The sequence below is a fragment of the Dendrobium catenatum genome, unplaced genomic scaffold (genome assembly GCF_001605985.2).
Source record: "Dendrobium catenatum unplaced genomic scaffold, ASM160598v2 original_scaffold_125012, whole genome shotgun sequence".
In the NCBI taxonomy this organism is placed as follows: Eukaryota; Viridiplantae; Streptophyta; class Magnoliopsida; order Asparagales; family Orchidaceae; genus Dendrobium; species Dendrobium catenatum.
Genome location: NW_021443447.1, coordinates 39829 through 52208, shown reverse-complemented (window position 1 = coordinate 52208; position 12380 = coordinate 39829). Strand labels below are relative to the sequence as shown.

The following is a 12380-nucleotide window of genomic DNA, read 5'->3' as shown; positions in this document are numbered from 1 at the left end:
GAAGATGGAATCAATCAAAAGAAAGTATTATAATTGAATTGCTTTTGGTGTGTTCTCCTAAGTTCCATTAATCATCACACTTGTTTCCTCTTAGTTCCATCATGCGTCACATTTGGTCAAGGTGAATGAATTGACATCCATCCAGGGAGAAGAAGAGTTTTGATAAAATTGGAAAGCCCTCGGTATTCCATTCCTCTTACTGTAGCCACCTATATGCGGCTGTTAAGATATATGCCATCAGAGTCCTACGACCTTCAGTAGCTCCTGGGACTGTAACTTCCTTCAATGACCTCCGGATTCCTACTATTGTAAAAAGTTAATGGCCTTTTGCAGAACTATATCATTTCGGCGTTATCTTTGGTTTTTCCCAGGAAAAGCAGCTCTCAGTTTAATCAAACAGTAATAAAAATTGCAATTATCTCTAGATTTTTTCATAAGAGCAAAAAACATTGCATGTGCTATGGAGCTGGCCAAAGAAACAAAAAAAGAAAAAGCCACTTTGAAATTCACATCAAAATCATTTATAGAACATTCCATTTATTGATTTGTGTGCAGAGTGGCTTCGATTCCGACTTCTAGGAATTTTTGAATCTTCTACTATTTGACCTTTTGGTATGTAGATTTTCATATTTATATATTGTAAGATATAGGCAACAGAAACTCATTCCTTGAGTGGATATTTTATACGTTGTATTAAGTTGTTCAGCCTAGAATTAGTACTATTTATGTAAAGATTGGAGAATTTCTAGTATAATAAACTTGTTCAAACCATCTTTCTGTTGTACAGCATACACTTCAAAATATCTTCGTAATCTTCATCTTTAGTATTTGGATTTGGAACGTATATGGATGGTGAGCTATCTGTCAGAATATTTTAGGATTCTTATTATTGTCAGTATAAGATGTCAGATGAGTGGAGAATGAGTATGTTAATTCCTATTTTTAAGAATAAAGGTGATGCACAAGATTGTGCGAATTATAGAGGAATTAAGTTAATGTGACATACTTTAAAACTATGGGAGTGAGTTATGGAGCATAGGTTGCGGCGTGATACTAATGTTTCTCAAAATAAATTTAGATTCATGCCGGGTAGGTCAACTATGGAAGCCATACATTTATTAAGAGGTTTGATGGAGAAATATAGAGAAAATAAAGAGAATCTACATATGATATTTATTGATTTAGAAAAAGCTTATGATAATGTTCCAAGAGAAGTGCTATGGAGAGTTCTTGATAAGAAAGGAGTTAATAATGCTTATATTCAAATCATTAAAGATATGTATGCAGGAGCTATTACTTGTGTTCAAACACAAGGTGGTTTGACCAAGTATTTCCCTATTTCGGTTGGGTTACATCAAGGATCAGCCTTAAGTCCATATCTCTTTGCTTTAGTCAAGGATGTACCTTGGTGTATGCTTTTTGCTGATGATATTCTTCTTGTTGGTAAGACTAGAGAGGGAGTTGAAGGTAAACTTGAATTATGGAGGTCAACCTTAGAGTCTAAAGGTTTTCGCTTGAGTAGATCTAAAACAGAATATATGGATTGTTATTTTAGTAGTAATAGACCTAGTGAGAGGATTGTGACTTTGGGCGATCAAGTCATTATTAAGAGTACATGAGACATACCTAAAAAGACTTGATTAGAAAATATTAGAAATGATCCTTCTCTATTAGATCTAAACGAGAATTTGACTTTTAATAGAACACAATGGAGAAAAATGATTCATGTAGCCGACCTCACGTAGTGAGATAAAGGCTCGATGTTGTTGTTGTAAGGTTTATACGTTTCTGCAGTATTTTTATATGCTATTTTTTTATTTTAAGAGGTTCAGTAAACAAACCATGAGAGTAATTTGTGCTCATCGATTTGCATTGATCAATATTACTGTTGTTAGCTTAGTTGTATTTCACTTAAAAATTGTGTTTTTTTTATCCTTTTTTTTTTAATAACCTAGCAGTTTATTTTAGCCTGTTACTTGTGTACATTCATATCATTGTTTCATGATGTTATTTTGGCTGAAAAGAATTTGGTTTGGAAATGCGCTTTGCTCCTCACCGAGGCTTGATAAGTGCAAGTTGCAACAGCACTACTTAAACCAATTCAAAGGAGTGAATGTCTTTATATCTTGCGTTTGCTTTATCTGTTCTTTCTATTATTATATGCTTACTTATATCCCGCGTGGTCCATAACAATTTTATTTTCTCCTTTTTCTTGTACTATAGCCTCTGGCAAGTGCATATGGCCTTGCGAAGCATAGAGATGGGCGTTGGGAGTGGGCTATTGCCCCAGGGGTCTCTCCTTCTCCACGGTACCAACATGCAGCTGTGAGGGTCATTCTTGGCTTTCTCTACCATATTTTATAACATCATTTGTCATAAACAGAAATATAATTATCTTGCTAAAACATTCTATTAGGTTTTTGTTAATGCAAGGCTTCATGTATCTGGAGGGGCTCTTGGTGGCGGCCGCATGGTAGAAGATTCATCAAGTGTTGCAGGTGTTTATCATGCTATGTGGGTTTAATAATAGTTGTTTTTGTTCATCTTCTTCTTGTGACTGTTTGTTGATTTGACATAGTTATGCATCCATTTAGGATAACTCAAACATTTGCACTTGAATTCTGCCGTAGAAGTGCATAAGGAATGGAACGCACACAAGGCAGATCAAGTGGGAAAATAACTGAATTAAGAATAAATTCTTGGTGGGAAGAAGTAGAACTTACATTATTTTTTTATCCAAAAGATCTCGAGTAAAATAACGTCCAACCATATATACTCTCACCTACCAGTGGGGAGCCGGTTTAAGAAAAAAAAATAAAAAAAATAGAAACATAAATTTAAAAAGGATAAGAAGTTAACTAATTCGTTTGTTAATGGAGTATCAAAAAATTGTCGCAGGGCGTGGAGTATAATTATTAGATGAAAATTTATTGTCAAATGATGCAGGATGCATCATATCTCCTCTACCTGATAAGAGCTTGACTCAGGTTCGATGGCCGCTATATCTGGTGATTTGTAGATGTTAGTTTCATTAAAGGCGGCGATAGGTGTAAGTTTCGAGAAATTGAAACAGCATAACCATTGTCATTGATCTTTTTAGATATAGGAAACAAGCCTAGTTTGTGAGGTTTTAGTTTTGAATATGTTTCCAGGGAGAGCCTAACCATAACATGATCCCCTCTTGGAATAATTTTTGCTGTCGATGAGTGTCAACCTTTTGTTTATATTTATTGTTCGATTCTTCAAGTTTTTCTTTGACATTTTGCAGCACCTTGGAAAATGTCTGAGTTAGTGTAGCAGTCGCCTAGCTCTTGCATTTTGGTAAGGTGTCTATTTCAACTATGTGATTAAGAGCTTTTGTGTAGACAATGCTAAATGGACTACGCCTGGTTTATCAATTCATCATTGAGTTGTAGGCGAATTAAGTTTGATTGAGAAATTCATTGCACTATTTTGGATTGTCAGATACTGAACAACATAACATGTTTCTTAGAGTCTGATTGACCATCTCTGGGTTGCCATCAGTCTAGGAGTGGTAAAAATAGCTAAGACAAATGTCCTTTTTCAGCATCTGCCATAATTCCCACTAGGCAAATGATGAATTTTGTGTCCCGTTCTTGGATTAAACTTTGAGGCAGCCCGTAAAGGCACACAATATCACAGAAAAATAATCGTACATAGCATCAAAAGGTTTTCTTATTTCGAAGTGTGCCATCATTTAAAATAGGTCAACTTCGACTAAAATAGGGTTGACACCTCGCTCAGCCCGTGGTAAGCCAAAGCTGAAACCTTAGCTATGATATTCCCAAATTGAATCGGGAACAAGATGTGGAGGTAAACTAGATTTATGTGCATGGTTATGAAAACCGGATCTGACATTGAATCGGAAGGAGAGGTTCAATGGTTCGACTGGGATTCATTGGACCGAATGATGTAATAATATTAAAATTATTTAAATATTATCTAAATAAAATAATAATATTATAATAATCATGTAAAAAGATAAATTTATGACTAAAAATAAATAAAAAACTTACATAAACGATAGTTTCTATAATTTTAAATTTAAATGCATTCAATTTTTAATTTTTTTACATTTAATATAAATTTATCTATAAATATTTTATATTAAATAATTTATCATTAATAAATAAGTAAAAATTATTTTTTAATGTGTATGTACAAATAAATAAATAAATAAATATTATTAGCTAAAAAATAAATATTATTCACATTATAAAGAATTAATTAAAAAATCTCTTCAAAATTTTATACTATATATGTTATGAGCTTCATAACATCAACTCACCTATTTAGTTCTACATCACTTGGAAACTTTTTCTTATTATTGTTTATATATCGTTTTGGGTTTGTATGTGTTAGAACTCATATAAAGTGGTGGGCCCATGTGAACATGCTTTATTGGTGTTTTGCGGCAAATAATTATGATAAGGATTTCATGTTTATTTAAAAATTAAGTATTTAAATTTAAATTAATTTGTTAAATTGTGAATATTATATAATATTTGACATTTAATCCTTAATGTAATAAATTACCTTATTTAATTGTTTAATTAATTATGCAATTGAACTGGCTGGTTTGAAGGAATCAGGACTGGTTCATCGGTTTGTCGATTGAACCAATGATTCTGGTCAGTTATAGACGGTTTTATGCAGAAGCGGTTTTCAGAATGGATCGAAATGGTCTTATGACCAGTTCACAGTTGAATTGGTCGGACCGTCTGGTCCAATTTTTAAAATCTTGGTTCTGTGTCATGTCCTTGCAAACTGGATGTCACTCCACAAAATGAATGACATCACATTGCAATTTTGGCCAATGAAGCGAGAGTGGAACAGATCTAGTGTTTTGTTTCTGCCAAAACGCACAACTAACCCATTAAGTGTAAGTCTTGTATAAGCTGCTCTCGGACTAAAGCTCGCGGGATGTAATGTTGATTTCCCTTGAACGGGTAACCATGCCTTATAGAGAGGTTGGCTGTCTATTGATGATTTCAACACTTATTCTAGATGTTTGCAATGCCAGCGTCATCCTAATAGAGCTCCTTTTGGTTCTAGAAGTCTGTAAGGCTTGTTTGCAATGCCGCAAGTAGGTGGTAGCAACAGTTGATCACGTCTGCAAATTTATTTTGACTTCCAACCTTTTGTTTGAACGCAGTTGAACTTCTGTAAAAAAAAATCATATTTTTTGTAATCTAATAATGTTCTTTTGGGAATTCTGAAAGTATTGTAAGGCTTAATGGTCGTTAGACAGTACAAAATCTTTATTTAAAAGATAATGTTCTCAATTATTGAGGGCATGGATGGTACCATACAAGTCTTGCTTGTAAACAATCTATGTTTGGATTGTGCATCTTAATTTTTCATTGAAAATTTCCATTGGTTGACCATCTTGTGGCAATACTGCTCCATATCAAGCACATCACAAGAGACTTCACTTAAAAAGAATTTACCTATTGAAATGGTTACCCATCACATTTGCGTAATAAGTATCTCTAGCCATGCACCAGCCCAACTAATCTTATAGGGGTGAGGGTGTTTGGTGGTAAGTTCAATATCTTCACAATAGTGCTAGATATCAGATTCTCTATGCACTCATTGTCGTTTAGTACTTTTCAAACCTTCCCATTAATTGCATAATGTGTTCTAAAAATGGCATGCTATTGAGTAGAAACTGATTGCCAAGGAGCTATCAAGATTTTCTCAAGGATACAGGCTAGGGCGTCCCCCTAATCGCATTATTGTCATCATAATCTTCCCTTTGATCGGGTATTTCATTTTCACTTTCACCAGTCATTTCTACTTTAGTAAATTGCACGTACTTGCAATTTTGACTTTCATTGGATTTATGCCCTGAAGGAATACAATGAAACCACTTCAATGTGTTTGATTTGACATATGGGTTATTGCATTCAGGAATATTGCTCTTAGGTCGAAATTTACCATCTGCATTTCTTTTGTCACTTGTGCATCATGATTTTCCAGTAGTAGTGGATGGAAGGGAGCCCTCTTTTGCCTTCGAAGTGTTGTTGTACTCTACATAAGAACGCCTATACTATAGTGGTTGTTATGAGATCCTATATTGAGCTGCATTTCTGCCTTAAATGCGAAATTTACTGCATGTGATAGGGTTCAAATGGAGTTCATCTCCAAATTCTCTTGGATTCCTTCCTTTAAACCACCACGTATTGTGCAGTGAGTTGATTGTTCATTTTATTCAGATTTGTTTTTCCGCTTAATCTGTGCAGTAAGTTGATCATTCATTTTATTCAGATTTGTTTTTCCGCTTAATCTATAACTCATTTGTGTGCTCACTAATGATACCTATCCTTTGCAAGCAATGCCGATATTGTACATATAACATTTACTTGAAATCGGTTGGTAAATAATGATTTTGCATTATTTCCTCGTCTAGATGCAACTTCAAACAGGTCCTTTGCCCTCTCATTGTTGGAACTGTAGAAGTTTATTCCACCAGGAGCTAGATACCCTTTTCTATCTACAACCCATCTATTTAACATATTTATCCGACATGATTTCCTTGCATTCAAAAATTTTCTTATGGCTTACTCCCAATCCAAGTAATTTCCATATGCAAATGTCCATCAAAGAATGATATATCATTTTTTCTCTAGAAGTTCAATTTCTGATGGTCGTAGTTTCCTTCATCTCACATGGAGGGAAGTAGTTGAGAGTCTTTATTTTACCCTGAATTGAAAATTCCTAACCGCCGATGAAGGTGTCTTACTCCACATCAAGCTCAAAGAACTCGAGTCAAGCTAATGTATCATGTCATCCGGGACATCGCTAGCTTCAATTCATTGCATGAGTTTTGCTTGGGTCTGGTATCGTTGTTGGAGTCGTGAATATATATATATATATATATATATTAATCAAAGGTAAAAAGGTAACTATTGAGTTTGTTAAGGGAGTATCGAAAAGCTACCACAAATTGTGGAGGTTGATTATTAGAGAAGGAATGGTTGAAGGGTGCAGGCTCTGATCAACTGTTTGAATATATATGTTGCTTATGTTTCTGGTTTTTAGAAATGGTCGAAAACAGAGGATGTCTACAGATTCTTTCATTCATAATAAAGATTCCATCCTCAGATCTTGCAGCTTTTTTATTTGAATTTTGGATAGCTGTTAATTGCTGAAGTCCGTCAACTTTTATAGACTGATTTGCTTATTTTGTTGAATTATTAACTTTTTTTTCCCGTCAAATGGTAAATTGTTAGTGTAAAATTCTCATTAAGATTTTTTCTTTGTAAGATCTACATTAGGCAGGCGATAGAAGACCTCATTGAGGATAGTGCATATTGTCTTTTTGTTTGCCAAAAAAAAAAACATCTGGAGCAGAATGAAATTTTCTGTCGCTGTAGCTGAATGATACCACTAATTAATTGGTTCTAAGCATCATATGGAATACATACATTGAGTCGACAGTTAGGTTATCATCAAATAATACCATCTCTTAACTTTTTATTATGGGGCAGAATCCAATTCTCTTGGCTTTCAAGTTGTGAATAAGTTGATGAATTTTGTGTAGTCATCTTTTTCTGCAATTTTTGCCTTCCATTATAATATTTGTGTAGCTCATGTATGAGTTTTTGCATTTTGATCTTATCAATAATATATGCCTATAGAAAGACTCTTAGACAGCTTTGATTCTGTATAGTTACAGTGTTTGGTTTTCAGCAACACACACAAAAACAACTACATCAAGCCTTTATCCCATTACGTGGGGTTGGCTACATTAATTCTTTTTCTCCATTGTGTCCTGTTAAAAGTTAAATTCTCATTTAAATTTAATAAAGAAAGGTCATTTCTAATATTTTCTAAATAAGTCTTTTTAGGTTTACCTCTACCTTTTTAACATATGCCAAATATAATACATCTATTCTCCTAATCGGGTCATCAGAAGGCCGCCGTTTTATGTGACCAAATCATCTAAGGCGACTCTCTCTAATTTTATCTATCATTGGAGCTACTCCAACATTTTCACGGATAATCATTGGAGCTACTCCAACCTTTTCACGGATATGCTCGTTTCATATCCTGTCTCTAAGAGTAAATCCACTTATCCACCTGAGCATCCTCATTTCAGCAACACTTAACTTAATATTATGCTTCTCATTTAATGGCCAACATTCTGCGCCATAAAGCATTCTAGGTCTCCACCATTTAATAAAATTTTCCCTTAAGTTTGAGTGGTACTTTTCTATCACACAACAAACCCGAAACATTCCTCCACTTCAACCATCGAACTTGAATTTTACTAAAAATATCTCCATCTATTTCACCATCACTCTGAACAATAGACCCAAGATATCTAAATGAATGCACTTATTAATGACTTGATCGCTCAAAGTCACAAACCCTCTACTAGATCTATTACTACTAAAATTACACTCCATGTATTCAGTTTTACATCTACTCAAACAAAAACCTTTAAACTCTAATCTTGACCTCCATAATTCAAGTTTAGCTTCAACTCCCTCCCTAGTCTTATCAACAAGAAGAATATCATCAGCAAAAAGCATACACCATGATACTTTTTCTTGCAATTGTCTAGTAAGAGCATCCATGACTAAAGCAAAAAGATAAGGGCTTAAGGCTGATCCTTGATGTAATTCAACTAAAATAGGAAAATACTTGGTCAAATCACTTTGTGTTTAAACACAAGTAGCAGCTCCTGAATATATATCCCTAATGACTTGAATATAAGCATTATTAATCCTTTTTCTTTTCTAGAACTCTCCATAACACTTCTCTTGGAACTTTATCGTGTGCTTTCTGTAAATCAATAAATATCATATGTAAATCCTCCTTATTCTCTCTAAACTTCTCGATCAACCCTCTCAATAAATAAATAACTTCCATAGTAGACCTACCCAGCATTAATTCAAATTGATTTTGAAAAACATTAGTATCACGCCGTAACCTTAACTCTCTCCTAAAGTTTTGAAGTATGACACATCAACTTAATTCCTCTATAATTCGCACAATCTTGTGCATCACTTTTATTCTTTAAAATATGAATCAAGAATCAACACACTCATTCTCCACTCATCTGACATCTTTTAAGTCTTCAAAATAAAATTAAAACGTTTAGTAAGTCAAGAAATTCCTTCATTCTCCTAAGCATTTCTATATCTCTATTAGAATATCATCAGGTCTAATAGTTTTTCCACACTTCATTTTCTTTAAAGCCTCTCTAACTTCAGTTTTACTAGTACACCGATAAAAATAAAAAATATATATTTTCATTTAGAGTACTAAGGTCAATAAAGTCAATCGTATTCTCACAATCTTCATTGAAAAGCTTAGCAAAATATCTCATCCACATTTGTAGAATATCCTCTTCTAAAAAAAAGCAGATGTGTATGGTTTAAAGCATTAAATTTAAGTTATGCAAAGTTTTCTTGAGCTATAGCGAGAAGTGTAGAAACACTATAAGTGCTAGAAGCTGTTCCATTTGATTTCTTTCTTGCTTCTCATTTAACTTCAAATTCCTAGTTGACCAGAAACAGTAGGCATCTTCATATACAACATTTTCAATCTTCTTCTGTAGGAGAGAGCTATTTGAATTTCATTCTCCCTACGTATTTCTATGCTTAATATATGGTGTAACTTTTGCTTTATGGTAAGTTGGTTGGTAGTCTTGCTGGGCTTGGAATAACCATCTTATATTTTGAAAGTTTTATTTATTACAACCCTTCTTGGTATGAATTTTTGTATTCACAAAACTTGATTATGTCATCTCCATGTAGTGTTTTATAGATGGATGACTTTCCCTAGTTACCTTTCTGTTTTCGTGGAACTTTTTTAATCAAAGGACCTTTCCTCATTATTTTTCATTATCTATTTTCTTGTAATAATGCTAGTCATCATGGAGATTCTAGATGGAATTTTATAAATTCTTTATATTCTTCCTTGCTACAGTGCTGGACACTGCTGCTGGAGTTTGGTGTGATACAAAATCAGTTGTAACTAGTCCTAGAACAGGAAAATATAGTGCTGATACAGCTGGTGGAGATGCTTTAGTTGAGCTTACGCGAAGATGCAGGCATGCAGCTGCTGCAGTTGGTGATATGATTTTTATTTATGGAGGATTGCGCGGCGGTACGAGCAAAACATTCTTAGAGTAGCTTAAATTTGGCTCCAGATTTGTAGCATGGAAAATTATTTGTTTCATATTGCAGTTTTTTTGGCTCTGTTTTTTGAACTGCCCATCATCTTCCTCATTCTGATTTTTATCCTTAAGCAAGTGGCTACTCTACATTTTTATTTCAGCTTGCTATTTCTTTTTCTTTTACGATGCTAGGTATTCAAAGTTCATCACACATGTTTTAAGTTGCAGATTTATTGTTTACTTGTGTTTTTTTTTAAATTTATCAGCATCTAAACTGTTTCTTATTCAAATGGTTGAGTGATTAATCTTTTCGTTGTCTACTTAACCTCTCGATTCCTTAAATTTGACTTGATTTGGTTTAACCTAGGAATGAAGTTCTTTTTTGCATGAAGAAACTAATGTTATATGAGAAAAAGTAATTAGTGATATTAAGAATGTTGCAAAAGATGTGCTTGAAGTATCAAAGGGAAAAGCTAGTAATACTAAAAATAGTTGGTGGTGGAATTAAAATGTGCAAGAAAAGATAAAAAATAAGAAGATTTGTTATAAAAATTGATTTAGCTATAAAAACTCTGATAATTAGGAAATATATAAAGAGGCCCGTAAGGAGCCTAAGAAAGCAATTTGTAATGTAAAGATTTTAGCTTTTAATGATTTATATAATAGATTAGATACTAAGGATGTTGAAAGATTGATGCGGGCAAAAAATATAGGGGAGCCTATATCTCTTGAACCCACAAAAGAAGAGGTTGCGAAGCACCAAGATAGAAGGGAATCACTTAGAGATATTAGAACAAACTCTTACATTTCAAACCTAAAATAAACTTAGAAATAAAAAACTTACAACTCTTTAAAATTTAAACAACTAGCAAACAAAATGATACCCTAAAATTGCTTCACAATTAGAAGAAGGATACATGTGGAGTGGCACTTGCGGAGAGACGAAAGAGATTAGAAGACGAGAAGAAAGGTTGGAAAGAGCTCGCAAGATTTCCGGAGGGGATGAGAAAGAAGACGGACAAAACTCGCAAGCTTTTCCAAGCAAACCCGTAGGTTATAGCTTTTCCAAAAATAACATTTCATATATCATCTTAAAACTTTACAAGCCCCTCATATTTATAGGTATGAAAGGGGAATACCAAAAGACACAAACATTGAATTCTCATTGGAATTCCAAACATCACAAACCATAAAACCCTATTGCTTTTCACGAAAAAATAGCCCAAGCCCAGGAACCGAAGGAGCAACTACGGGAGCCAAGGAGGCCGCACGGAACCAAGGCGCCAAAGCCATGGGAAAACTCCCAGGCTCGGAAAACCAGCAGCCGGCTGGAAATCCAAGGGGGCAAAGGCACGGAAAACAGCAGCCCATGGTGGAAGCCAAGGAGCCACGGCATGGGAAAACGAAACAACTTTTTGTTGGGATTCCAAAAGCCCTTTTTGGAACCCAAGAGACATCATAAATAAAAATAATAAAAAACTATAGAAATAATTTTTAATAAAAGATAAATATGAACTAAAATGTTAGCTAATAATGAGCTAACCCTTAGTTCAATAAGTGAACTAAAGACCAGCTCATAAATGAGCTAAAATTTCAGCTCAATTTTGATTGAGCTTGTAAACTCGAGGGAGGCCAAAATTGATTTATTTTGGACATGAGTTGACCCCCCCTTTGTCTACATCAAAGATATATGTATAAGTAAGCCAAACAAATAGATATGAGTAGTAAGGATTTCGTTCAAGTGAAGTGTATTTAGGATGAATATAAAAAAATGCATTTATTAAAAAAGGATATTCAACAAAGGTGGATGAAATATTTTGCTAAACTTTTATTGAAGATTATGATAATGCAATTGACTTTAGTGACCTTAGCACTCTAAATGAAAATAAAGATTTTTGTTTTTATCGGTATATTAGTAAAACTGAAGTTAAAGAGGCTTTAAAGAAAATGAAGTATGAAAAAGCTGTTGGACATGATGATATTCCAATAGTGTGGAAATGCTTAGGAGATGAAGGAATTTTTAGCTCACTAAACTTTTTAATATTATTTTGAAGACTAAAAAGATGTTAGATGAGTAGAGAATGAGTGTGTTGATTCTTATTTTTAAGAATAAAGGTGATGCACAAGATATGCGAATTATAGAAGAACTAAGTTAATGTGTCATAATTTAAAACTGTGGGAGAAAGTTATGGAGCATAGGTTGCAGCATGACACTAATGTTTCTCAA

The 12380-nt window shown here is 33.8% G+C and overlaps 1 protein-coding gene across 1 annotated transcript in view; it reads left to right on the top strand.

Moving 5' to 3' along the window:
* Positions 1-12380, top strand: part of LOC110099362 (serine/threonine-protein phosphatase BSL2 homolog) — a 40626-nt gene that overhangs the window by 6327 nt on the left and 21919 nt on the right. Inside the window, exons 8-10 of the mRNA XM_020826481.2 lie at positions 2224-2325; positions 2417-2498; positions 9964-10143. Of these exons, the coding sequence (XP_020682140.1) occupies positions 2224-2325; positions 2417-2498; positions 9964-10143 (364 nt within the window). The remainder of the gene's footprint in view (positions 1-2223; positions 2326-2416; positions 2499-9963; positions 10144-12380) is intronic.